Here is a 27,509-nt window from a genome sequence, read left to right on the forward strand (position 1 = left end):
GTGGAATGGATTAGAAGAGTATTTTTATCAAATGAAAGAGAAACTTTTTTATATTCTTCAGAAATGTAGTAAACTAACTGGGAGATATCCATAAAGAGTCTCCTTTAAATGTTAGCAGGATGGCAAGGAATTTCATACTGGTCAGTGATCATACTGGTTGAGACAGGGAGACAGGCAGGTCACTTGAGCAGCAGTAAAGATATTCCTAAAGGCTTACTAGGAGACAGTGCTTGGCAGAAAGCACGGAGGGGAGGTCGACTCCAAAATTCAAGTGCTCTTTATGTTGCTGTAGCCTGTCTCTTGAAGCAGACTGCAATGAATTCGTCAGACAGGCAGAGGGGAGAGAGGGAGAGGACAACTTCTCTCTCAGGTGTCCATTGCAGCTGGACTATTCAGGCTGTGATGTCTTGTGCTGAGGTGGAAGCACGGGGCAGTTCATATCTTGTTCTCCTGCCATCCATGGGCATTCTTCCCAAACTTGTATACCAGCCTTCTGTCCACTCGTTCTAAAATGCCCGTTTTATAATAGTATCTGCAGGGGAAAAACAAGCAAACAAAAGCAATGGAGAAAGTAGTAGAACTCAGATTACAGGAGTTCTTTATGTGGGCTTCATAGTCAGAGAACAGCACAGGAGTCAATGTGTTCTTTCCAGTCTTTATTTCTGTTAAATGGCTATTTTGTGACTTTAGAGGGCAATAGCTTTCCCAGGTGCTTTGGATTATACCTTCCACTCTTTGAAAAATAGAAGGAATACAAAGAAGTGTTTTCTTTGGTTGGTTGGCTGTATTTTTACCTAAGATTACCACAGTTCGGAAGAAACAGCTGATGTTACTGGTAGAGCAAGATGGGTCATTTTGTAATGTCATTTTGTGGGGTCATTTTGCAAATGTAATCTAAATTCTCAGCTGAGTTAAAGTGTGATAGCTTCACTGCTATCGACAGAGTTACAACTCTGTACTAGTTTAAATTTAGCCCTGTGATCCTATTTAGAAATAAAGGAAACTGGGTGCTATCTCTGACGTATAGAATAACCAGGAAGAAAGTAACCAACCCCCATTCGCCCAACCAGAGTTTTCAGGATAGTTATGAGAAATGGATGCCGAGGTAGAAGTCAACTGAAGTGAGGGGCCCTTCCACCTGTTAACTCACCGGAGAGCTCGGCTCAATTTTTCATATGTCATTCTATCATTTTTCTTCCTTTGTCCCCACATCTTTGCAAGAGCTTCTGATTTAACAACCCGAAAAATGCCTTGTCCCCTGTCCTCCCATTCCAGAATGCCTCCATTTTCTTCAGGAGAAAGGAGAAGGTCTCTTACAAATTCCCACAAATGAGAACTCTGCAGGTCTGGAACAGGAAGAAGACAGCTATTTAGTAGATTTTTTCTTACTCATGCCAAAGTACTAAGACAGAATTATATTTACAGTACACTCTGTCACCAGGTAGTCAATCTCATTGTCTGGTTGCATTTACCAGAATATAACTTTGGAAATTTTAGTGCATTGCCTCTCTGTCAGTGGATTCACATTACTTGCTCCAGGTAAAAATAAATCAGGGCTTTTCAAATGCCTATTGTGCTAGTATCTGTCTTCTACTCCAGGAATTTTATTGTCTTGCACAGTTTAAGTTGTCATTCATTGGTTCTGTTCCACTCATCATTGACAGCTTCAACACAGTATTTAACTTGATGCTTTTAAAGCACTTTTCAAGTTAATGTGAAGTGTTTGAAATGAAAGATAGTAAAAAACATTGGGTTGACTAAAAATGAGATGATAGTATGAGGAGTTGCAGCGTTTCCCAGCGTTGATGGATTCTTCTCTATATTGCTTCAACTCGATTCAGAGGCTTCTTTGGGCATCAGATATACCATAAATAAAGGGACTCTACTAAATCAGTAGGCATAGCTGTTATATGTAACTATTGCCTTAACTTCAGATTGGTTGGGTGGTAGCTAATCAAGGTACCGGGAGTTAAATGAACGCCGAATCCCAACACAGACCCTGAGCTTTTAAAAACCATGAGTCTGCCCCTCCAAAGTCCTGGGAGTAATAGAAGAATAATGGAAGTTATAATAATATCTGAGGTCTCTTATTTGGTTTTCTGTGTTTAGAACCTTTAGGTTATTTTCAGTTTACGTTCTCCAGTCATTCTGCAACTGAGATGGCTAGAAATACAAACAGAAAAAGAGATGTGGCTTTAAGAAAAATGCCAAGTACCTCAAGCCTCATGATAAAATCATGAGAGCTGGCAGTACTTGAAAGCCAAACCTCAGTGAAATTCTATTTATTTGTGGTATCATTAAAGTTTCTTTTGATAACCACATGGAGCTGGAGATTTAGAGCAATGTGGCCTGTGCAATCTTAATTCCTGTTTTGACTTTCTGATATGTACTTACTTGTTCTACCATGACTGTGACATTCCTGGCCGTTGATGCCACCTGCCCTCACGCATGCCTTATCACGCGCTGGGACTGAACTGCAGAATAACGTGAGAAGTGAAGAAGGAACTCCTGAGTCTGGTGGCAACTTGGTCAAAAGGTCACCTATTCAAATGTCACGCAACATTAAGTCAAAGTGGGTATGGGAGCTATTAACTTTATCTCTTTAATAAAGCTCTAGCACAAGGGTAAATCCAGGTGAATAATTAATGCAACCGGATGGCTTGCAGCACAACAACACACATGAAATTTTTGTCAGTGCTATATTCAAAATGCTTGGATTCTGTAGGCTTATGGAATTGGGTGCCTGGTGTGCACGGATGAAGGCTGTTCCCTGTGATGTGCAGTCTGAAGATTTCATGGCTTCGTGCCGTGTGATGGTTCTGAGAGGTCAAAACCACTTAGTAGAGGATTATGATATTTGCCAATATACTTGCACAGGTGATCAGCACTTGAATCAACACTTCAGAAGTGTCTGTCTCAACACTGTAGTGATGAGAGAACAACTAGAAGAGGATATTGATTGACCCGAACTGGAAGGATTATCAAAGTCTGCTAAGAACAGTAATATGCAGACTATGGCTGTAAAAATATCTGTCTGTTGAGTACACATCTAGTGAGAAGGGTGATCAGTGAAACCCTATGAAAGTTCACAAATTTATTTCACTGGATAAATAGTAGTGGGCTAAAAGTACCAAAATAGGGGAACTTTTGTGAAGAAGAAACACAGTTTTATGTTGTTACTATCTTCTTATGTTTCTAAGAGCTGTCTACCTGGAGTCCATTTTGCTGCATGTCCAACAATAGTATGCATTGAAAGGTGGAAGCAAACCATCTAAGTACATGCGAGACTATCTGAAACTGAAAGAGTTATGCTTTTAGCTATGAAGGTTTCATAGCTTATTCAGAATCTGCTGGTGACCCAAAAGAGCATCAGCTAGAATTTGTAAGAAGTTTTCCTGGAGTATATTTTTTCTGACTGCTGCTTTTCACTGGAGTCTTTCGTGTCAGTGAGCATGCTCAGTATTCTTTTACTGGCTCAAGGGTTTCGCTGATGGAGCATCCAACGTTGCCTAAATCCTAGTGGGAAACACTAGTAAATCCAGCCAGAAACACTAATTCCCCAGAGCTGACTGGGAATTATTAAAGCAGGTCATGGTCAGAACTGAGTGATCACAAAATATTCTGACTGTGCTTAGAGGTAGTCAGACACCTGATTTTCTTACTAGCATACCTGTTTGCCTTCTCAGCAGATGGACAGCCAGCTTGGCTGTGGTTAGGATCCAGCGGGATCCATAATTATGACTGTGTGTTACTGTGCCAACTGTGCCACTTCCCTCAGAAATTCACAGTATTCTCATGCGAATGGAGCCTTGCTTCTGCCCTTTGGGAATCTGTGCACGGAAGAACAGCTTTGCTCTGCTCGGTGCATGGCTTGCAGCCTCAGTGAAATATCAAAGGCTCCTGGGATCCTACTTCCCTTGAAAATACCAGTTCAGAAATGTTGGGATCTGTTACCATTTACTTCTCTGCATGCTGCAAGTGTTTCAGGAAAGGCATTGAGTAGGAATAAATGGCCTGGATTTTCTCAGTTTTAGAAATCTCTTGAACTGCTGAATATTGCTAATCTTTGAATACACCGCGTGTTTCCGGTTGAATGGAGCTTAGTGTGTACAAGCAAGTTTACTTACAGTCCTTGTTGGTTGGCTTTGTTTCTTCTACATCAGTGAAAAAGGATATGCCTGTGAGGGAAAAACATAATCCAGTGCTCAGTTCTTTTCTGCAGAAGATCAATGACTGAACTGAAATTTAAAGCCAAGTTGCACCATTGCTTGTGATTATAGCTCAGAGTAAAATTATAGAAAGTACAGACTATAAAACCATGAAATAATTTTTCAGTTTCTCTGCTGCTAAAATGATTTGTCTTTCCCACTGGTCTTCCTATGCCTATTTTTATCATCTTTTTTTTTTTTTTCATACTATTTGCATCACATCTCTGTCTCTGCTCGTATCTCCAAAGCTCACTTGCAGCTTCCTTGCACTTGGATCAGTTCTTCCTCATTCAGCCCCTTGTCCATTTAAAACTTCTCCTGCAGTCTTCCCTGCATCCTTCCCCTCAGTAAAGATCATCTCTGTTGCTGGCGATCAGATCTTTACAGGGCTGGCACTTGTCTGCATTAGCAGGACACTGTCGCCTTTGTAAATGGGTCATTACATTCACAGCCCATAAATAAGTGCATAGCACGTACAAATCTGCATTCAAGGAACTTAATCTGTGTTGAGGAGTCTGGCACACAAAACTGGGAAGATGATAGAGTTAAGCCTGCTTGTGCAGGTGTAGTTTGCTCCATGGCCAGAGTATGTTGCGGCAGAGTCCCATTACTGGGCCATGTAGTGCCTTTCCTCACAGGCGTTTGTGCCCGTGCAATGCAGAGTCTGTTGTACTTCATTTACACTCAACTGTTCAATCTCAGCACTGAATACAAAATGTTAATTTTCTTAATGAGCTTTTCTTCCCAGCTCTGTATTCTTTAATTCCTCTAACGACATCCTTATCTCCTGCATTTAATAATCTTCTTCTGCCCAGCCTCAGGCTTGAGCCCCTGAGGGCTCCAAGCTGTGCAAATGCCCCTCAATGCCTCATCTGCCAGGGCAGATTTCCTTCCTGAATTTCCTTCCTTGAACCCTGGTAGAAGTACCCTGGCATGACACGTCCACTTATTAACCTGTGGAAAATAATGTATGTAGAGGAAGGGTACCTGCAGCAGAGGTTTTAATTCTATTTCACTTAGACAAAACCATCCATAGCTTAGACAGTTTTTGAACTTAAATTCATTTAAGCAGTGATAAATCTTCCAAGATAAGGTTGAAAACAGCAAAATTGTTTGTATTCAAGAGCATCGTGGAGCCTAGTAGTAACTAGGTGGGTTTGCAGTGCATAAAATCTTAGAATGGTTTGGGCTGGAAGGGACCTCAAGGATCACCCAGTTCCACCCCCCTGCCACAGGCAGGGATACCTCCCACTAAAGCAGGCTGCTCAAAGCCCCATCCAGCCTGGCCTTGAACATTTCCAAGGATCCACAACTTCTCTGGGCAAAATAACCCCAAGAAGCCAAATCTTGCTTACTTTCTGAGAAGCAGAGCAACCTTCAGTATTTTGGGTTGCAGGAATAAATATGCACTGTGTCTTTCTATATGCAGTGTGGATGTAACCCCTCCCAGGACAGTGCAGGTTGAGCTCAGCACGGCGCCTAAGCAGCCCTTTGTTTTGCCACCCTTCAGTTCTGGAGGCTATGAATCCCACATTTTCTGCTAGCATGAAACTCACACAAAAATACAATGCTTTTTCTTTTGCATTTGGTTTCTGGAACACTAACCGTGTGTCCTGATATTCTGTAAGATGAAATACAAGTATTCGCCACAAATGCCTGCAGCATCCAGGAACTCTTCCTGGGTCATGTTGCACAGCTGTAAGCCGTTGATATTAAAATGGGAAAAGGAAATGCAGTTGGCATCTAGTTTGTACTGGTCACAGCAAAACTGCAACCACTCACAGACGTTGTGCTTACTCCAGTACTCCGGGTGGATGGATGTCCAGAAAGAATCAGAATCTGCAACATATTTGGCAAGAAAGGGGAACATTGCAATGCAAAGCTCATTGTGCACTTCATTTTAGTAAGCATGTTTCAGGCAAAACTGATCCCTCTTCCTTCTTGTCTTCTGACTGCAGACTTCCTTCCCTATTCCTTCAGAAAACATCAGGACCTGCCTTGTGCATTTTACTGTCTCCTGTTGTCACACAAATATTGTTATTAATTGTCAGGCATATTGAGAGAAACTGTTTACACGTACAAAGAAAGATAACACACCTTTTAAAAAAGCAATTAAAAGTATGAAAAGGTCAGAGTACAGAATTTGTGAGAACTTGGCAGTGTGTGATAAAAATGAGTGATGCATTCCTAGACTGAGCTAACCTTTTGTCTCAGGTGTTGAGGTACTCTCCTTCGATGACAACCGACTGTGCTCCATGGCAGATAGGTAAATGCCATTCATTTGTTGCTTGCTTTTCTCATAATTCCAGCAAGTTCCTTCACTCCTTTAATCTAAAATGATGTTGTTAATGTTGCAGTAGGGAATACTTTTTGTTAGGTTAGAAACTGAAAAATGCATTACTCTTAACACGCCTTCCACTGGAGAAACGTTTCTGACAGGTAAGGGGAAGCGTGAAAGAGCTTCTCAGTAAAATTGCCAGGGAATTGAAACCTGCAGCTACTTTGCCAATTAAATTAGCAGGTATCTCTCCTCAGCAATGCAGGTACCAGGCGAACGTGTAGAAATATGTATGTATTTACGATACACTTTTTTTTTTTTTTTTCTAGAACAACTTATCTTAAGTATTCCTGATGTAAAATCTTGGTCTGGTGTGATAAACCCCTATGCTGCAGCTAACAAGCATAATCTGTGACTCACACTTTTTTCTCTACAAATAAAAACACAGGCTTGTATTATTGAAGTAGCTGGGCATGTAGTGATGGGCAGTCTGTAAAAAACATTTTTTTTTTCTCTCTGGGAGCTAGACTATTACATGCAAAGGTCTGAGCTTACAATTTCCTCCTGTCAGATGCTTCTACCTTTTTCAGGTGACTAGAAATATAGGCAAGGGCAAGACTGTGTCCGTTCTGTATCCACTGAGATAAAGTTTGGGAGAACAGATTTCAGGTGCACATCTTGGAGTCTTTATTTTCATTCATTCATTATTCTGTTTGCTTCTCTTATTTTAAAGCTTTTAAGGATGGCTAGCAATTTCTCTCAGGTGAGATTCTTAATCAGTTGCAGGAACACCAGCTTTGAGAGATTATTGATTTCAGAGCCTATCAATTTAGGGGCTCTAAATTGATTTTGAATATATTATCTGTATTATTTCATATGCTCTTGAAGTAGCCTTGTTACAGAACAGTAAATAACAGCAGGAGAGCAATCAAATATCATGTGAATGAAAGTAGTACAATGGAAGCAGAAATAGTTTAGTTTATTTTTACCTCTCATAGCATCTTATTCTGGACTTATATTTCACGATTTCTTAGTCTAGCCATCCTTTTTTCATTAATTCATTTTCAAATGAATCCTGAACTTTTGATTCTAGGCACTGCTTGTATGACATCGTAATTCAAATTAGGTTATGATAGCACTGCAAGCAAGGTGGATTGTACCTGTCATTTGTCTAGACAACCAGTTCAGAGTGCAAAGTGATGCAAATAGGCTGGAAGAGTTTCCACAGTGAAATTAATTCAAAGGGTTTGAAATTGTGACAGAATAACTGAAATATGGATCTTGCATCCTACGTGGGCTTCTGTAAAATAATTAATACTTCTAATTATAAGTCCTAAAAGTTTATAGGGGAATTTGTGGTTGCTTTCATGAATCATTCCCATGCTATAAATATCTTCATCTGTATGCACATACAGAATTAATGTAATCCTGAGTGCTGTGTTTTAAACCCTGAGATGCTACTGTGACATCCCGGTAAAGCAAAGAGGTGGGCAGAAGATCTGGGTCTGGCTTTTGGGCCCCATCGCTCGAGGATATTTGAATCTGAGATTTTATTCAGCTCCTTATTTAAAAGGGAAATCTGGTGAGCTTGACATTGGATCAGCTCCTCCGAGCCCTGCGGAGTGCACACACCTGGCTGTGTCAGAGGCTGGAGGCTTCCTTGGGGGAGAATGGGAGTGCTGGAAACACCAGGCTCACAGGGCTTCTGCCAGCAAAAAAAAAAAAAAAAAAAAAAATCACTTCAAAATCAAGCTTGAGCTCTACAAGAATCCCAACTGTAGAGGCTGCTCAAGAGAAGCAGAAGGCTGAATCGATCCCTTTCTGGACCAGGTAGACTTTTTTTTTTTTTTTTTTTTTTAATCCTGTGCCAACAGCCTCCAGCCCCCTTAGGAAACCTGGAGCACCACCAGGTCCCCAGCTAGGCAGAGCGGGCTGCGGAGGGGCCTCGCTGTGGGAATGGGCGTGAATCCAGCCCTGGGTTTCCCAGGCTGAGCCGTGAGCTGCGGCAGCGAGCGATCCCAGACCCTTTTGCTGCATTTGTCTGCAATAAGCAGCCGAATGACAAGGTGACGGCACTGTCTGTCTGTCTGCAAGTGTTTGATGGCTCTTCTTTTCATAGAATCATATCATGACAGAAAAGCACGACTGTTTATTGTGCCATTCCACAGGTAGACTGAATAATCTTGAAATATTTTGGTCATTGGTCTTGAAACTTTGACGTGACTGTGATAAACATCAGCTTTTCTGGCAATATAAATGCCACAGCATGTTTCTTTCATGGAGCAGCACTCATCTGGTCTCATTTCCTTGTTTGCTTTGGCTTTGGGAAGGCTCAGATATTTTTTGGAATATTCCAGGGCTCTATGAAGCACTAATGTATATGATGAGCATTCAAAACGTGCTGACACCAAGCTGTCCTATTTGCATGTGCTCTTGCCTTTTGGTTCTTACATCTGAGCTAAGCATTCAGGGGAGCTTCCCCTGCTTGGCGATGGACGTGACCAAGGTACCGTGCCACTTCGAACACCCTGCTGGAAGAAAAGGTCAGCCAAAGACAAAACCTCTCTGAGAGATTTTCAGGTTTTCTTTTAGTGAAAAAGAAAGGGACAGGTAGAATTTCATACCACCGTGCAAAAGCGCAAGGGGAAAGCCCTCCAGCAGGAGAGGAGGGGACAGGTAGCTCCCTCGGTGGCAGGGGCCTGCCAGGAGCTTACCTAAAGGAGGGTACCTGGAAGGAGGATGGTGAAGAAGAGAGCCTGGGATTCACACCTTGCCCTTTACACCATTTTGAGGTGATTTCCACTGCCCATTCCATTATATTGGCTATTTTACCATGGTTCTCCTTAAACCTGAATATTGGAACCCCATTGTGCTGGCCAGTAACAGCTTCTGGGGAATGGCATTTGCAGACATTATCTCCCTGGGCTGCAACTTCAGTTCGTGGGCTTCGTTCATGTGCCCCACTGAGGCTGCACTGCGAAAATGAGCCTCCTGCTATTTATCGGTGGTGACAAGCAAAGCTGGGGAAGGCACGAAGTCTCAGGCAGGTTCAGGAGCACAGGCCAAGTAAAAGACAGCTGCCCCAGTTGTCCTGGGATGCACTGATCTCTGCATGGCATATACAAGCCGATGTCATGTGTGTGCTTACAGTGGGGAAATACTGCTTTTAGCCATAACAAAACTGGGTGGATGCATCACAGCCAGTTTATATATAGCCCATTTGTAATATAAGGCAGACAGATCACTCCTATACATTTTGGCCCACCTTGTTGTCAGTTGGAAAAGGTATATTTCATTTAGACTTGTTTTAATTTTTGGAGACAGAATTTCTGTACATTTTATATATTATTTATATATTATTTTCCCTATATTGATATTTCTATATTAATTTCCAGCACTTAAGTGCTGGAAAATGAAGAAAAGAAATGAAAATTACACAATATTTTAGTGTCACAGATTTTAGCTTCCTCCACTTTGTATAAAACAAAAAAGATGCCCCCTAAAATACAAATCCTGATATGTCCTGCTTGCCAGAAAATGAAAACACTAAAATGACCAATGTGGGATGTGTAAAGGGTGACTGACCCTGCAGTTCTCCTCCTGGGAACATGAGGATGGCTGCCTGTCCCAGACCGAAGGTCCCACTAAGCCAGGGTCCTCTCTCTGCTCGGGTTTGCAGGAACATTTTCACATTTTCAGAGAAAATATTTTACTTGGACTTGTACATATATTAATTTAGGCTTGTACATAAAAATACTAGTGTCCTGCTTAGCACAGGAGCTGAGCCCAGCTATAGGCTGTAAATCAGTGATCTTCATCTGACTCTCGAGGCAGACTTGCCATCCCTTTTATCCAAATATATATGTGGTTTATACATAGTTCTGTACATTAATAACATATTTCCATGTGGAATGTGTTTAAACTTGACCTTATACTTTGCTTCTAGTGAGTACAAAGCAGGTTTTCAAGAGACGCATGGATCCCAGTCCTTCAGCCTGTTACTGTGATGAGAAGGCAGTGCGGGCTGAGCGTTGTGCTGACCTACGTCCTTCTCTGGCTGCCCTAGGACTGCCTGGGCAAAGCTGGTGGCACTGCGGGAGTGGTTTTATTTCTGTGTATTAGACATGTTCAGTGTGCTCCCTGGCTGCTGTGGAAGAAACGAAGGAAAACATAAGAGGGCTCACAGGTTCTACAAGGTCGGCTGAAATTTGGTACAGGAAAGAAATTATTGTAAGCATCAAGAGTGTATGGAAAGCCTAAAAACGTCAAAAATTGAGCAATAACAAACATGCGGAGAAGGAAATGTAGCTTTTACCATGGTCAGCAAAGGCTAATTATCTCCCCAGCTCAGCTTTGCTTAGCAAGAGGGAGCCTGACCTGATTGCTGCACAGGACGCTGCATCTTAGAGCTGAGGAAGCTTTGCGCTTAGCTCCAGGTGGAGCTTGGTTTAACACAACTGCAGGGTACGCACACTGCACTGCTGTTCACCTGCGTGAATGCTGAGCTGAGCAGCTGCAGAGTCACAGAGCTTGCACTGATAACCAGGGATCACACAGCAGGAACACTGGAAGTTGTCAAAATGACTCTGAAGAGCTGCTTTGCCCTTGGCAAATGCTGATCTGCTGGTATGAGAACTCCCCTTGGGATTATTTCAATTTCAGTTTTTTTTTTGTTTTGTTTTGTTGTTGAAAAAAAAAAAAGAAAAAGAGAAAGAGGATGCAATAGCAGGCAAATCTAAAGTAAAAATCAAGGCAAAATAAGAAGAATTATTGTGACTGATCCAAAAGTAAATTGAATTGCATGAGGTACTTTGAAATGCAATTTAAATTTTAAACAGAATACTTTCTGTGACTTTTGTCATTTCAAATGTACTTTAGAATTGCATTCTAAATTGGAATGAAAACTAATATTAAAACTCTCTATCTCTCTATATATTTGAATAAAAATTCAATTTCTGCAGGGCTTTGAATACAGACATTTAGTTGAAGCAAGATTTATGTTCTACCTCATACGTCACACAAACATTGAATGGACAAATTCAGCAATATTGAAGCAAAACACTAAGTCCTCAATGGTCATGGATTAGCACCAGGAGAAGCCATGTGGAAAGTTTTTTCTTTATTACTCCAACTGTGCCTTGGCAGGAAAGGACTTTTCCTTAAGACCAACAGTGTTCTCATTTAAAAGGACAAAAATAGCTTTGTAAGAGAAAAATACTGCATAAAACCATAAATCTTCCTTAGCCACAAGTTTGGCTCAGTAACGTGACTGGGTTGTGCTACCTTTCTTTCCAGAGCCTGTTGAATGATTTAGCCTGAGTGCAGAGAAGAGTATCAGCACTGTTTAGGAGTTTAAAGCAACTGTTTCAAAGGGAGAAGGTTTGGAATGAGTTCCTTCGGACAGCTGGGATGCCCATGTGAGATGCGTGGCCTGGAGCAGAACGGGCTTTCCAAATGCACAGGTAGAGAACTGCATAGTTCTCTATGCATAGCCCATACTTCCCTGCCCCAGTTAATGCACCAAACTGTCCTTTGGGAGTTCCTGGTTGCATTATGTGTATCACCTTGCCACAAGAGGGGAAAACATCACTGAAACACAAAGCACTGTAGAACTAAAACTGCTACTGGTTAATGTTATTCCTTTATCTTGCATGGCTAGTTATAAGCTTTAGGTTAGTCAGACTAGAAAAAAGAAAGGGTATAATAGTGGGCTCAGCCTGTTTGCTACATGATTAGAATTGAACTAAATTAAATTCAAACCAGCCATAAATTTTTGATATTGCACATTCTTTTCAACTGGAGTCTGTCTACATACCTGTCTGATGATCACAGGTGGGATAGCCATCTTCAGTTGTCCCAAATAACTCTGTCCAAGACATCAGGGGATCACAAACCATTGTGTTTGACAGAAACGTGCTGTGGGTTACTGAATCCAGCATCACCTTGAGATATTAATACATTAGTTGAAGATGAAAAGATAGTATTAAGAACCTACTTTATGTGTTGACAGGCATTATTTCCTTGTTGTGGATATATAGATCTGTGATGTACCATTGGCCACCATCAGGTAAACTTCAACCAAAGCTAATGATTACCTTCTGAAACCTGCAGTTAAAGGAGCTAAGAAATTTAAGAGCAATGCAGCTGACAAACACACCATAGGTAGTTTTACAGTAAAGATGATTGGAATCACACATTCCTAGGGAGTGAAGGATAAACCATAAAATAAGATTATGATTAACATTATGATTTAATGAGATCAGTGGTAAAAATATTTGAGCAAGTCTCTATACAGTGCCCCATGATGAAAAACATCATTCCAGCCGTAAGGATGCTCCCTGTGTCCATAAGACACTGCCACAAATGTCAGCCAGTGTAGAGTGTGAGGAGATTAACAAGGTCTGAGAAAGAAATGCACTTTCAAAGAAGATTAGAAACTGAAAATTTATGTGGAAAATTGGGAAACTATTTCAGAGGTTGCACGCTTCAGGGAAGATGATTCTTGCACCAAAAGTGAGACAACTGCAGAGTAAAGTAACAGAGAACTGGTTATATTTCAGTGAAAGAGATGAAAAAAAGCATTATCTATGACATGAACTAAAGTTGGTACAGAAGAAGAGAATTTGTGGTCCACTCCCCTCCTTTATGCATGTATCACATATATACATGCAAGTACACACATATGCATTTTGCTGTTCTTCGTGGCTGAGACTCATGATACCAAAAACCCTGGACTACCTCATATACAGCTTAGTAGAAATGGTGATCGTTTGAGAGATGTGAAGGAAAGAATGAAGTGGAATTTAAATCCACAGCACTTTATGTCCTAGTTTCTTTTCTGGGAGAGACAGGAATTGTTCCATGGACTAGCTGCTGTGAATACATAAATGGACCTGATTTTGGCTCTTGCCTTTCAGAGTTCAGACAAAACTGCTCAAGCCAGTTTGGCTCTTTTCTTCAGACCTAAGCTGCTTCTGCCTTTCATAACTAATTCCAGCTTGGGTAATTTCTAGCAGTAAGACACCTGAGCTAGTTAATAGGATAATATAGTCTTAGAGATCAACCCCAAATCCAAAGATGTCCAAATAGCTGCATATAGTGAGAAAATGTGAAGGATTCAAAAGTATTCACAGATAAATTACAGAATTGAAAGATAAGTCCTATCATAATGTATGTGATGTACTGATGAGATATGGAATGTGGAAACATTTAGGAGGCTTCTGAAATCTTTTGATATACAGGAATTTAGATGTAGGGCAAAGTAGTATTTCAAAAACATTACATTTCCACTTAATCATATCATTATGAATAGAATGTATGAGGATTAAAACCATTAATCATTTTAGTGAATGTATCCAAAGAGTCTCTCCTCTGTGCATCTCTGCCAAAGGATTTAGTGTGGAATAGCTCCTGCATATATATATATACACATACATATATATATGTATGTATATATTTATAATTGTGCTTTTGGATGAACCCCATATATTCAGTGAGCAATATGGAATTTTGCCGAATTCATGCAAAGCGATCCATATGAGTCTACCATGTCCTGTCTCAGGTGTAGCAGGATTGCCAGAATTTAATATTAGAGTTTATGATATGTTTTTTTTATTCATTTGAGTTACTGGCCCACACAGAGAAAGGTTCCCAATGTCATATCTGTTCACAAATAATTTAGAAAGTCAAAACAGTGGCATTCTGAATTGCTGCAGAATATAATCCAAAAGAAAAGAAGCACAAAGTGCTTATTTAACTTTTTTCTTCAGTTGCGTTTATGCTTAATTCCATTACTGGCATGAGATGATGCTGGCTAACGATACCCAGAATTCCAAAATTCACAGTGTCTGGTAGAAAGAAGCCAAGCATTCTGTACTGTGGTGCCAGTGTATTGACACAAGTGTCTCTGTAAAACAAGGGATTTGACAGCTATTCATGCTTACTACCTGTGCAAAAGGAAATTAGTGTTTGACACAGCAGAAAATCAATTCTGATTCTCTTGAAATCAATGCAAATTTTTTTCACAAACTTCAACAGAAGAATTTCACCTCTCATTCCTCACCAAGGGGTGGCAGGACAGACACACGCAGAAGAGCTGGATAGAAACAGAACGGCGAAGAAGGGAGGGAGAACTACAAGTGACTGATAGCCCACTTCTGTAATTCTGGACGTTGCCAGAGACGTACCTACATCTGTGCAGTCAATGATCCCGGTCTGGCACTGCAGCAAAAGGTAGAGACCTCCAGGACACGTGTAGTGACAATGATCTTCCCAACCATGCCCTTGGCAGCCAGCATACCCTGTTTCCCTGCAACTGTCACCCCCCAGGCAGCACAATGAGCAGCCGGCTGTGAATATACCCCAGTACCAACTGAGTAGGCAGAAATAAACCCCCGAAAGCCAACTGCAGTTTTGGAGAAGTGAATAGAATATCCCTGCAGATAATTGGTGAGACGTGTTTTAAAAATGATTGCCAAGATAACCAGTTCAAAGCATCTCCACAACTCTCCATACCTGCCTGCCCACAAATAAGGTTTCACACAGAGAAATGTCTGGAGTGAAATCCCAGTCCTACTCAAGACAGTTTTCCCCTCATATTCATCAAGGACAGAATTTCACTGTTTATTTCTACTGCTTGTCAGCAAAAAATAATTTCTTTCTGACAGTTTCCCAAGTTTAAGAGTTACTTTTGCTTGAAACTGAAGTGAAAAAATGTGAGAGGAAGGTGAATTCAACACATTCTCTGTGGTACAAATCATTTCTCATTTGACTTTGACTTTTTTAGGCTATTGCTTTTAGTGGAAAAAAAAATAGTTGGAAATAGTGAAGGCTTAGATAAAATAATATGTTACATTGCAAGGCTATAATCATTTCTCCATCTGGGTAAGATTTAGCTAGAAAAGGATGAAGTTATTAGTATTTGCATTATTACTGTCCAAATGGTAATGACAGTTTAGTAGATTTAGTGCCTTGCTTGTGAATTTTCATGGTGATTTTTTCCGAGGTGGAAAGTCGATTTGCACAAGGTAAATGATACTTGGGAAGATGGATGAACTATTACAAGTGAAGGGGAATCTGAAACAGAGCCAAAGCCACTGGATCTGGGAAAGTTCAGAACTCAGCACATGCTTGGTTTCATACTTTACTGTGAAGAAAACCTGTTTGTCCAAACTGGAAAACTAATTTTGTGAAGTGGATGGGCAGCCTCAGTCCCTGCTGAGGACTGGACCTGGACTCACAAGTGTGGTGCAAAGCTGTCAGTGCCATGTCCCACCTACAGGCTAGACCACATGCTGTGACAGGCAGCAAAAGCCATTTAGGAAGGAAAAATCCTGTTACCCATATGCAGTTTGTACTGTTACTCCTATATAGAGCTATGAATGTTCCAGAAAATAATGTTAATTCTTAATATCATTAGCAAAGGTAATCTCTTTTTAAATATTTATGCAAACAGGATATTGGTGTGGGTCACGTCAAATAGTATTTCACTATTAGCTGGTGCTGCTTATGTACACACATACGTATCTGCTTAAATACACTTTTGGGACACAGAAAGGGGAAGAGGCAGTCTGTTTAAACAACAGGAGGGCTTTACAAAATTGGTTTTGCTCCAGCTGGTGCCTGGTTGGAAGAAGCAATTAATTAGCTGTCACATTACAAACATTCTCTTTTGGTTTAATGAGACAGGTCTGGATCGTTAATTTATTAAAAAGCATTTGTTGGGGTTCATGCATGTCTCCTCTATTAATTCATTAAACCAAAGTCAATTGTTTATCATTGAGAAAACAGGTGATACACAAATAGGAATGGCAGGCAGTACATCAGTTGGGTGCCTGATAAATCATCACAGCAAAACCACCTTGGCAGCTGACAGCCCTTTTGAAAACAGAGACTTCAATAAAGAAATGGAGCTTACTTGTAGGCAGGCGCTTACTCCTGATGCAGCAGCTAAATCCAGAAGGTCTTGGGAGCAAGGGGGAGCAGGAGGCTTTAACAGCAGCACAGCCCGGCACTTTGGAAATAAAGCCACCTGCAGGACTGTGATATACGGAACACCTTACAGACAGGTTTGTTTGGTTTTTCAAGTTCTTATACACACCCCTTTTGATGACAGTGATAATATATAGTATAACACAACCCAGAGAATGGGGGAGAAAGAAACATTCTGAAGTGCAGAAAGTTTACCTTTATTCTGTATTGTTTTTTTCTGCTTCTCTAGTGTTGATTTATGTAAGTCTGACTCTTGGACCACCTTAAGCAAACCTGGTGTGTGTAACTACTTGAACTGAGGAGACTCTTTCACTCTTTCTTTTACATCCTTAGCATGTAGGAAGGACTATTGCATTATGCTCAGAGATCTCAAAGCCTGGGGAAGTGGCATCATCACCATTTACTTCTGACAAGGACCAGGATGCAGCAAAGAGGCTGGCTTAAAATCATGGAGCAAACCATTGACAGTGTTAGAGGAAGGACGTTGTTCACCTGATGCCAAGCAACATCTCTGCCTGGTACATCTCACAGTGCCTCTGAGATCCACGAAAACCTACTGGGCTCTAGCCGAGGTGCAGCTACCTTTAGGTCTTAAATGACTGCAAAGTGATTTGAATTTTCATGAGGAGGATGCTTGGCATTATTAGAAGCAACAGATCAGAGACACTGACAGTGGAGAGAATGAATTGGAAAATAAAATGAGCACATCTAATATAAAAGGACACTTCTTTTAAATATAAATGAGGAAGAGCTTTGGTCAGCCTAGATCAAAATATTTTTGTGCCCCTGAGCTCCACGTTAATTAGTAGTCTCTTGAGGATGCCTTCGTAAACAGCTTGAGTTAAAGATTTAGGCAAGTATGACACCTCAGTTCTTCTGACAGGTGCTATTTCTAATACTGAAAATACCTTTTCTTTTATGTTTTAGGTGGGCATTTGACTAAGGTTTTCCTGTCTTCAGAAACTCCTCAGCTAGAATCCTCATTCAGGGAGGAGAGGGGGAGACATTAAATGAGACAAATACTGTGGCATTAGCTCCCAGGATCCCTTTGGTTTAGTCTTCTGCTTGTCTTTTATGCTCCTGCTCCAAGCAAAGGCACTTACTTGCCCCATTACTGTGGTGTCAGGGAGCCTCCCCAGCTTCATGCTGCTGCTCCTGCGCATGTCTTGCTGCGAGGGAAGGGAGCTGCGCGCTGTGGCCCTACGGAGAGGTGGCCCTGGTGCAAGGCAGCGCTGTTGCATGTGTGAAGGCAGGCAGAAGTGACTCAGAGAGAGCGTCACGCTGCATCTCCCCAGTGCAGAGGGGTATGGCATACCAGGACACACTGCTGGTGGGGCTGGTGGCGGCCACCCAAAGGCAGTGTCCCGGCCAGCCAGGTCAGGGCAGCACGATGTACTGGCATGCTTGACTTCAGCTACACAGGAACATCACTGGGGCTTGGTCTGAGGGCTCTCATGGGGCCCTGCTCTTTTCTTCTTGCTTATTTTCTTCTCCTGCTTTTTTTTTTTTTTTTTTTTTTTTTTTAGCTGACTAGATTATTTATCTCTCGCCATTTTTTTTTTTAAATTTATTTCCTTCTCACCTTTCTTCCATCTTCCTCCACATTTCTTTAAAAATGGCCAAATGCTCAAATTTGCTTCTTCCAGTGGGGAAGATGCTTATGTACTGTGACAGCTCCATCACAAGCAGATCTTTTCAGAAACCCAGCCCACCACATGTGTAAAGCCAAATAAATGAGGTTGTGCCATAGCTAATCAGTTTGTCCAGAGCAATGGTCTGGGTTCCTGCAGTGTGGCTTTTGCATTGATACAGCAGAATACAGACTTTGAGTTCATCCTGACAGGAAATTCTTGCTAACCTTATAAACATCAATAGCCCTATAAAGAAGGAGTGATATTTACTGTGTCAAATAACAAAGAGATCTGAAAGGCTGTGTAAACACAGTATGATTAGTATATCCCAAAGAAAAGAGCCACAAAAAAAAAGAAAAGATTATTTTACTTCTCTTTCCCTTCAACAAAAATAAAATAATTAAAATCAACTCAGTTTGCAAGGGTGTAGAAAAAGACTTCTCTCTTGATGCTGTTGTGAAGGCATACTTGTCTCTGCACTGCTGAATTCTCAAGGCAGCACTGGTCCGTGCTGTGTACTTTGTCTTGCACTGAACTGCCTGAGCCTGGGCACTCAGCACATGAACAAAGACTTTGCAGGTTTAAATAAGATTGACTGGGCTCCTGAGAGTAGCAGGAAGAAGTTATTATTGGATTAGTCCATGACACCATCTTTCACAATTTTTAATAAAAGTGCCACTCACAGAGCTTTGCAGACTGATCAGAGAAGTATTGCTGACAAGTGCAAACGGACACTAAAGATTTCCACAGTGAGATGTTTCTGATCCAAATGCAGCTTAGATTTCCACTGGCTACAATGAACTTTGTTCACAGTCTATTAAGCTGGGTTCGCCTGATATTCCCTCAGTTTATGGCCCATTATTATTTTTTATCTCTTGCAATCATCTGAGTGACTCCACGGAGACTTTGACTTATATTAGATGGTCTGGAAAGTGTGCGGGTGAAACAAGAATGATAATGCTAACCGTAAATACTAACCTAGTTTTTTCTTTCAGCTATGGCAGCATAACCTTGAATAACTCTGTTTCTTCCACTCTGAAATAATGAACACCAAACAACATAGGACCAGCTGCCCTGCCATAACGGAGGGTGCAATGAACACATCTCTACGTTAGCATGGTCTAATTTTGTGCACCTTGGGTCATACATCTCCCAGGCACCACAGCCCATCCCAGTGAGGTCTGCATTGCCTGTAGCAAAGAAAGCCTTCCCTTCATCAGTTTTTCCTTCAGACTTCCAGTCAAAATGTCAACGGAAACATCCAAGTACCAATGAGATACCAAATATCAGTGAAAAGGCCCTTATCAGCTCTACTCAGCATATCTGAGACCATAATGACTTCATGGTTTCTTTCATCCTGATACAAAACTAATCTGAGTGTCTTTTTCCATAGCAGACATCAAAATGAGCAAGGTAAGAGAAAAGGCTTCTATCAGCATTTTTAAAAGAGAGGCAACATTAAGGTTAAGTGACAATATAACAGAGAGTACATTAGAAAAAAAATCACACAACCAGTCTCTAAAATGAAAGATAGGCATTAAATGCACATTTACAGTTAACACAATGGATGAGATTTCTTGGAACAGCTTGGAGGGCTCTTTTAAAGGGATAATACTTACAGTACATGAAAATAATTTTTTTTCTTCCAGCTACACCAGCAAAAAAAAACCCCTATGATTAACTTTGTTTCCTCCATTCAGAACCGACCAACACCAAACAAGTCAATGTCAGCTGCCCAGTCACAGCAGAGGATGTTATGAACACACTGTATCACATCTTTATCCCTGCATATGTAGATCCTCCAAACAAGAATCATGCCAATTTTCCAAGAATATGCAGAAGTTTCTGAGATATCTATCTGGAAATACTTTTATTGGAAAAAAAATCCTATTTAACTCAGTGATGGACTGACTATATTAATTAAAGCTTTTTGTCTCTCACAGAGATGCCCTCACAGATTCTGACATACTTCTGAAGAACTGTAAGAGAAACAAACATCTGGAGGTTTAGCAACATGCATGAAATACATTAAATAAATATTGCATCACTGCCTCCTCAAGTGTGCAACCCCACCATGAGCCGCCGTCAGGGATCCCGCCCTGACGTTTGCAGTGAGGGTAAGTAACAATGTTCAAAGAATCTAGGTATGCAAGTAGATTTTAATATTACTGGGATATTGCTGTGATGTGATTGTGTATTGAATTTCTTAGGCACCTAGGCTGCCACAGATGTGGTGTTCAGACAGTTGACATGACTCTGTGAATCTGTTCCATGGCCACCCATGGGGAGGGCAATTCAGAGAAAGAGCCAGCCACTGATTATGTGCACAGTCACGTGCAAAAGAGACTAACTTGCACTAGTTCAGTATACAGCTCCCTAAGGAGCTAGAGCCTGATGATCAGATCAATAGGGGAAAACAAACAAACAAACAAAAAAACCCAGAATTTTAGATTTTTTCACATTCCTGTGTTTCTAAACCTACTCCAAGCCTCAATGTATTCCTGCCATGATCTGCTGATTCCTGACAGTGATTCAGTGTGTTTACCTTCTGCAGCACTGCAACCAAAATGTGATCAGACCATAGGTAGATATGCCCAGACTATCTCATTTCTGATAACACCGTGGTTCTCAGCATTGACCAGAGGCATGAACAGTTAGTTATCCAGGTTTTGGTTGGTTTTATAGCATATGCTGATCTCCAGCAAGTTTTCACAGTCTCCTAAAAAGGTACCAATTTTCCATGTTCTTGTCTATGTAATCCCTGAGCCAGTACTACTGACTAGAGACAGACGAGTCTATTAGTGATGATACAGTTAGTAACATCTTTAAACAAAGCTGCAGAACACCCCAAGTTTCCAGCATTTCCTCTGACATACCATTCCCTTGTATCCTAGAGATCTTCACCAAACAGGGTAGGGTTGGAGAATGATGGAAGCTCTAACAATCTCCTTGGCATTAGCTGGGATGATTGCTGTATGTTAAAAATTCACGTTCTGCACATTTTCTGCTCTAAAAGATTTTTTGTGAGAAGCCATAGTTGAATGTTTTCAACGTTAGAATCAAAACTGGTGGCATAAATAAATATTGAGAAAAACAAAGCCTGACTAGAGACTTGGTGGTGAAGACTAGGCAGCACCTGGGCCTTTAAGTTTAGAACTGGTGACAGGTTCATAGCTGAAGACAGGCCAGAACAGAAACATTGGTTTTCCAGACAGTTCAGCAGCATGATTTTGACTTCTCTGTAGCAATGACTGCTGTGCTGGATTCACTTTAATGAAGAAATGTCTTTGTGCACTTCGTGACTCAAGAAATGGGATTTTCCACACCATGGGAGAAGTTGTTCCTTTCTCTTCTGCTTTGGCCCCTCTTGCTTGACAGAAAGGAAGCAGGACCATGGACTGATCTCAGCTCACCAGGATGATGAAACATTTCTCCTTTTAGCCCCCATTCTAAATACATTAGCCACCTTCCAGTTTTAGATGCTATAAGTGGGCAGCTGCTCCATCTAACAACAGAATCCCTGCTAAGGAATGTCAGGTAGAGAGAGAGACATTTCTCTCATGTCCACAGAATTGAGGGTCACACACTTACACAACCTTCTGCTGTTTTTTAAAGGGAAGAAAAATCAAGGGTGTGTCTTTGACCTTTAAAATATGATGGGAATTCCCCTACAGACTTGGAGGGGTTAGGGAACAATGGTATAGATCAGTCTGAGACAGCTTAGGGGTTGGAAAACAGTAGTAGAGCTCAATTCAGTGCTATAAAAATGATCATCCTTCTTAAATACCTTTCATTTGTTAACAAGGTCCATAAAACCTCTACAAGGTGAAATAAAAGTGCCTATTTCTCTTGGAGGTCTAGGTGGCCAACGTTCATGTAGAGGTCTATACAGGAGATGTCTAGACTTATCTGAAAGCCATCCTACCTCAGGATCTCAAATTTATTCTGATCTAGGAACAGTCACGTATATACATTCCTCATTTTGTGTCCTCTGAAAAAAATTTTCACCTCTCTGACTGAAAACTGTGGGACACTAAGGAAGGTTGTTGTGAAGGCATGCACATACACAGTAGATTCCTTGTTTTAAAAAATCTGTGTCCTCAGACAACATATTTAATAATTTTTAAGACAGGCACAAATTTCCTTTCCTATTGACAGAGCCTAGAAGGGCCACATTCATTAACGTGGTGCTTTAGGTAAGTGTAAAAAGTTGCACGTCTTCACATCTTGTAGAATCTTAAGCTTTATAAGCTTGAGTTGTCCCCTTTCTTTATTTAAGGTCAGTGCCTTAATTGTAGGACTGTAAAGCAATCCTCCTCATGCTTTGGCCCAGGGAATTATTGCAGCTTAATGAATTAATGAATTAGTCCATGCAGTTTGAAATCCTCTCAATTAGACTGATTAAAAGAACAGTGAGCTACAGCATGGCTGTCTCATAAGCAATAACAGACATAGGGTCCTTAGGCAGAGGCAGAATTTCAGTGGCAGATCCTGCATCTTGTGTCCTAGTCCCAGCACCACAGGACTGAAAGGCAGTTTGCCCTGAGGTCAGCTTGGCTGATAGGCAAGTTCTGGAGATGTTGGTGGGTTTGGGTGCCTCCAGCATGGTGGGTGAGGAAGGGTGACCCTGTGGGCCCTAGTGAGGGTAAGGATTGAGCGTGGAACCTGGTGTTTTTGTGGCTGAAAAATACAGCTGTTAGAAATGAGGATTTTGGATATCTTTTGAGTAAAATCTGTGAGTCTGTGTTCTATTTTGGCATGACAACTGTGGGATTTTGTGGTAGTCACTTTGTGAAACTTCTGAGTGAAAGGTGCTATATGATCAAATTATTATTAGTCTTTATGGGAAAGTACAGGGAAATGTTGTATGCTAACTACCCTGGCACAAAGCAGAGCCTGGAAGAGATCACATCTCTTATCCTGAATCTACTGAGCCAGAACAAAGCAGAGGGAAGGGCAGTAAATATATCTTGGGAAGGGGAAGCCCTGCAGAAAGCACCCAGCCAATTCTGAGAGTTGGGAAAAAAATTCCCCTCTTGACTCTCACAAGTCATCAGCTGATGCTATGAGCCATGAGGTTCAAAAACATTTATTGCTGCCCTTCTTTGCATAACTGCCATGGTTACTCACGCTGCTGCAGTTGTTGAAGCCCAGCTGCCCCATTTGCCCCACGATAACCTCCTGCAGCAGCAAATTCCACAGCCAGCCCTGCTGTGGAACATGTTCCCTTTTAGGGATCACTGATGGTCATCCTCATTCTTAAGACACATCTCGAAGAATGCAATATCCTATTAAAGTAGCAGCAAGGAAGCTGAACCTTTTCCTCCCCTGTGTATTTCAGTCTAGTTTTGCATTACTCCTCACCTAAGTCAAGAGAGGAACAGAGCCTCTAAGAATTTTGTACCAAATGAAATGTACGTAAAGTACTAATGAACATTTCATGTACCAATGAAATATTTTATTTCTTTATGCACCAAATGAAACACTTTAAGCCGGGCCTGAGTGGACACTGACACAGCCTTAATGAGGACGCAGCGTGGCAGTGGGCTTCCATCCCAACAGCAGGCTGCCAGGGCACATTGTGCTGCACGCGTAGCCTCTGGGTTCATGCTGCAGACTCCAGGGCATCAGAGCCTCTGGTGGGACGTGCAAGGGTCTTTCTGTCATCCCCAGCAAATACACAGTGGGGGACACAGCCAGCCACCAACTTCACTGTGCTGCTCGGGGTGGGGTGGTGGGTGGTGGTGGTGACAGAGGGCCAGAGACATCTTTGCTGCTCCCTTAGGAGCTGATGAGGCAAGACATCAGTAACTTACGGGTTAGGCTGGTCTGAGAGCGCCATTTGCCTGTGGATCACAGAGGTGTTTTGAGCTGTGTCTCCTCCCCATGCTTGCTGTTTGTGCAAATCAGTTTTCTCTCTCACATGCCTGTAGTGAACCAAAAAGATAAGCTTTTGTTGAATGGGAATGGGTGAAACATGAGATCTAGCCCTTTGCTAGCCCGGTATAAATGTTTACATATTTTAATAGTTCTAATTAGTATCTCTTTAAAACATAACGGTTATCTAACCCACAAGGATTGATGACATTTGCTCAGGTATTGATCCCTCAGTGTCACATCCTTCACTTTCTATGACTGCTTTGTCTGTTGGCTCATGAGCATTCAGGTCCAGTGACACAACTTGCAAAGCTAAAATCAGCAGCCATGGATGTGACCAGCCTCACGCAGTGCTCGTGTGCAGGCTCCCTGCTCTCCCCCCAAGTCGTGAGAAGCATCTGGAAAAGCTGTAACAAAAATCCCAGCTGCACCATCACTCACAGCCTCGGGTTTAGACAAAAGGTCAATGTAGTTCTCAAGCGAGAAACTTTAGATTAAAATATAAACAAATGAGTGAGAAATGGTGCCAAGCTTGGAGGGATTAAGGGATTCAATGAAAGATGAAACTTCAAAAAGTGTTTGAGCCTGTTTCTTAATCCTTGAAACTGAAAAGCACAGTAAAGTAACCTCTTAATTGCTACACACCTGTGCGTGCCTTTGCCACTGCCTGCAAAGGCAGCACACGTATTTTAGCAACCAGAAAGATGGGCATCTCTCAGCCAAAGAGCTGTTCACAGTTCCAGCTAAATGAACCCTTTTCTGTGTATGGGAAGGACAAATTCACTCTTACAAGTACAAAGGCTCTTCTATGAACAGCAACAGAGCAATGTTACTCCTGGCCAAATTATCTTTTCTAGATGGTGGGTCAGATAGGTAGGCCTCTTGTAATCGGGGGAATTTATTCTTTCTAAACTGCTATACCACTCATATTGCACGCTAGTTCCTTGGAAGAAAGCATTGCTTCAAGAGTCCTTTCAGACTATGGCCTGGAAGCTCAGCAGACTACTGAGGTCCTTTGGGCTTGAAGTAGAGCCCAGGGACCAAAGAAAGCATCCAGCAACAAGAACACCTCTGCTTGGCTTCTTGTCTTGCCATGTATTTATTTGGATAAATACAAACATTTGAACTTTCGCTTCAGTTTAATCCTGAAAATAGGAGTAGCAGTATGTCCTGGTGTACAGAAGTGCAGTGTGTTTCCCTCGATATTTGCAGAGATCACTTGAGCCTGTTTCAGTGCTTCACTATGTTGAGTTTCTCCTTCAAATGACCTTGTAAGCTATCAGTGCCACAGCCAGATGAAACTAACCCTTAACTAGGCGGCTTCCAGAAAGAAATGAAAACTTTTGTCTGTTGTTTCTCAGGCACTCTGCGCAGAAAAGAAAGCTTAATGCTGCCAGTGTTGTTGGCTCAAACAATGCTTTTGACATTTCAGGAATTAAGCATGAAGGATTAGGGGATAAATGGCACGTTGTTGTGGATGAAGAATAATCTTTAACCCTTCACACGTCCCAGAAGTATATGTGCATTATCTGGATGGACAGTGAAGAGGCATTGGGGAGGGGGCATTTGGGCTTCCTTTCGTCATTAGAGGTCTATATTCATATCTGAACTTAGGGGAACTTGGTGGAAAATCTGTAAATGTTGGGTTAGTGAGCGATGGAGGAATGACTTCAGCAGGGGCATGCTGCAAAGTTTTCTGTGCATGACAGGAAATGGATCAGAGGAAGTGTTAATATGCTGAGTTTAGGTGCTCCAATTTACAATGAGCAGGTAGGTCAGTGGCTTTTCAGCCACTTCTGCAAGCAGGGAAACATCCTGGAAAGATTATCACTGTGGTGCTGCTCAGGATTTTGCAAAAGCATCAGGGGAGCCAGTCCTTGCCTTAGCTTAGGTGTTGGGCAATGAATTTTGATGTCAAGCAAATCCATGATTTAAAAAATGATGTTTCTATATCAGTAGCATATTTCTGTTGTTCTTCAAGAAAACCATTAGTTTATATTTTTATAAAGCATCCCACACTCACTGGAAGCTCAGCAGTGCTCATCCTTTTGCTCTTTATCCTACAGCATTAACACAGGAACATACGTTACCATTTTTTTCCATGTAAAACTGTTTCAAAGAAGTTGTTTAAAAATTGATCAATGTATTTTTCTCTTATTATAGTTTCTTCTGTTAAAATACTTTGCTGTTTTAAAGTGATGTATTTAAGGGATTGCTTTGCTGAGACTTAGATGCTCTGTGAAATATAGCATATACTTACTAGCACACAGAACTCCACGCAAGATTAGGACAAGAAACGAAGGTTTATAATCAAGCATTTTAGGACTGAGGGAGAACTCAGAAAATCAAATTATCCCAGCCACTGAAGCATTCCTCACTAATGAGGCACATCAGCACTAAAAATGGAGCCTGGGAACTATGTTTCTGATCAAAGAGGAGAGAAAGAGAACAAGCAAGGGAGCAAGTTTGTGGAGAACAACAGGAATGGAACCGTATGAGTGCAGAAATGAGGAAGCAGAGAAAAAAGTGACAGAAGACATAGCAAGACCCGCCTAGAAACCCTGGGAATCTCCAGTCCAGTCCATTCTTCTGTTTTGAGGCAGAATCAACATCTAGATAACTCCTGACAATTCTTTGTTCAACCTCTTCTTAAAAAACACCAACAAAGAATGTCCCTCAGCTTCCCCAAATAGTCCATTGCCATACTATTTCAGACACCTGGAAAGTGGCCAAAACGCCCCAAACACCTTCAGTTCTGTAAAAAGTGTTGTTCAAACTTCAACTACTACAAACGATAAAGGTTTTTCATTCACACGAAAAATGAGAGCAGTGCAGCATCCTCTGTCATGCCCTAGCACTAGGGCAGGGCTGTTCCACTGACTGCCAACAGCAATCACACTTTTGGCTATCTCATGTCCAATTAGTCATTAGATTTGACCTGGACTTGTTTAACAGATCTGAAGGGATCAGCATTCAAGACTATGTGACTACAGCTCTGCAAAAATATGATGGATAATGAACTGAAATCTAGGGTAGGTTAGATTGTTCTTGCCAAAAGGAAAGTTAAACATCATTATCTTACTGAATCTTCAGGATTAAGTTACACTGATTTAGGGCTATATGAGGGCACCGAATTGAAACTTTAACATGCTTTAGCATATACACATTGACTTCACGCACTTAACTGATTCACCTCTACATTTCTTGATAGACAAATGACAGTCAGAGGTCAGCCAGAAAGTCGGGGAGCTGAACTGGGAGCTAACAAAACTCATGTTAGTTTCTGCAACCATTGCTGTTTTTCTTTTTACATGGACCTCAGCTAGGAATGGTATGCCACTCCTATTACCACTCCTATTAGTTTTCCATTATGTCGGCTTACAGATCTCTCCCAAGCCAACTTCTAGTGAAGAAGCTTAGAAGGCACGTCCTCACTTCATGTCCAACTCCATTTACAATATTGAAATACTGTCGGGTCCTAACACGCTCAGGCTGTACCAAGGCCAAGTCAGATAGTAATCAGTT

General features: G+C 41.4%; 1 protein-coding gene and 1 long non-coding RNA gene across 4 annotated transcripts; one reads left to right on the forward strand and one right to left on the reverse strand.

Moving 5' to 3' along the window:
- On the reverse strand, positions 1–16,547 carry ELF5 (E74 like ETS transcription factor 5). Of its 2 annotated transcripts, XM_040559755.1 has the most exons (7): positions 16,403–16,547; positions 12,302–12,428; positions 5,814–6,047; positions 4,128–4,178; positions 2,395–2,541; positions 1,151–1,346; positions 1–532 (listed from the first exon to the last, which is right to left on the reverse strand). In XM_040559755.1, exons 2-7 carry the CDS (start codon positions 12,423–12,425, stop codon positions 436–438), a joined length of 849 nt encoding a protein of 282 aa, XP_040415689.1. In that variant the 5' UTR covers positions 12,426–12,428; positions 16,403–16,547; the 3' UTR covers positions 1–435. The 2 variants fall into 2 exon arrangements, with proteins under 2 accessions (XP_040415689.1, XP_040415690.1); XM_040559756.1 differs by lacking the exon at positions 2,395–2,541.
- On the forward strand, positions 11,786–27,307 carry LOC121071484. 2 transcript variants are annotated; one of them, XR_005820628.1, is made up of 3 exons: positions 11,786–11,948; positions 20,051–20,224; positions 27,196–27,307. It is a non-coding gene; the product is annotated as an uncharacterized LOC121071484 (long non-coding RNA). The 2 variants fall into 2 exon arrangements; XR_005820627.1 differs by lacking the exon at positions 11,786–11,948 and adding an exon at positions 16,388–16,553.
- The last annotated feature ends 202 nt before the right edge of the window (positions 27,308–27,509 follow it).

This window comes from Cygnus olor, chromosome 5 (assembly GCF_009769625.2).
Source record: "Cygnus olor isolate bCygOlo1 chromosome 5, bCygOlo1.pri.v2, whole genome shotgun sequence".
Classification (NCBI taxonomy): Eukaryota; Metazoa; Chordata; class Aves; order Anseriformes; family Anatidae; genus Cygnus; species Cygnus olor.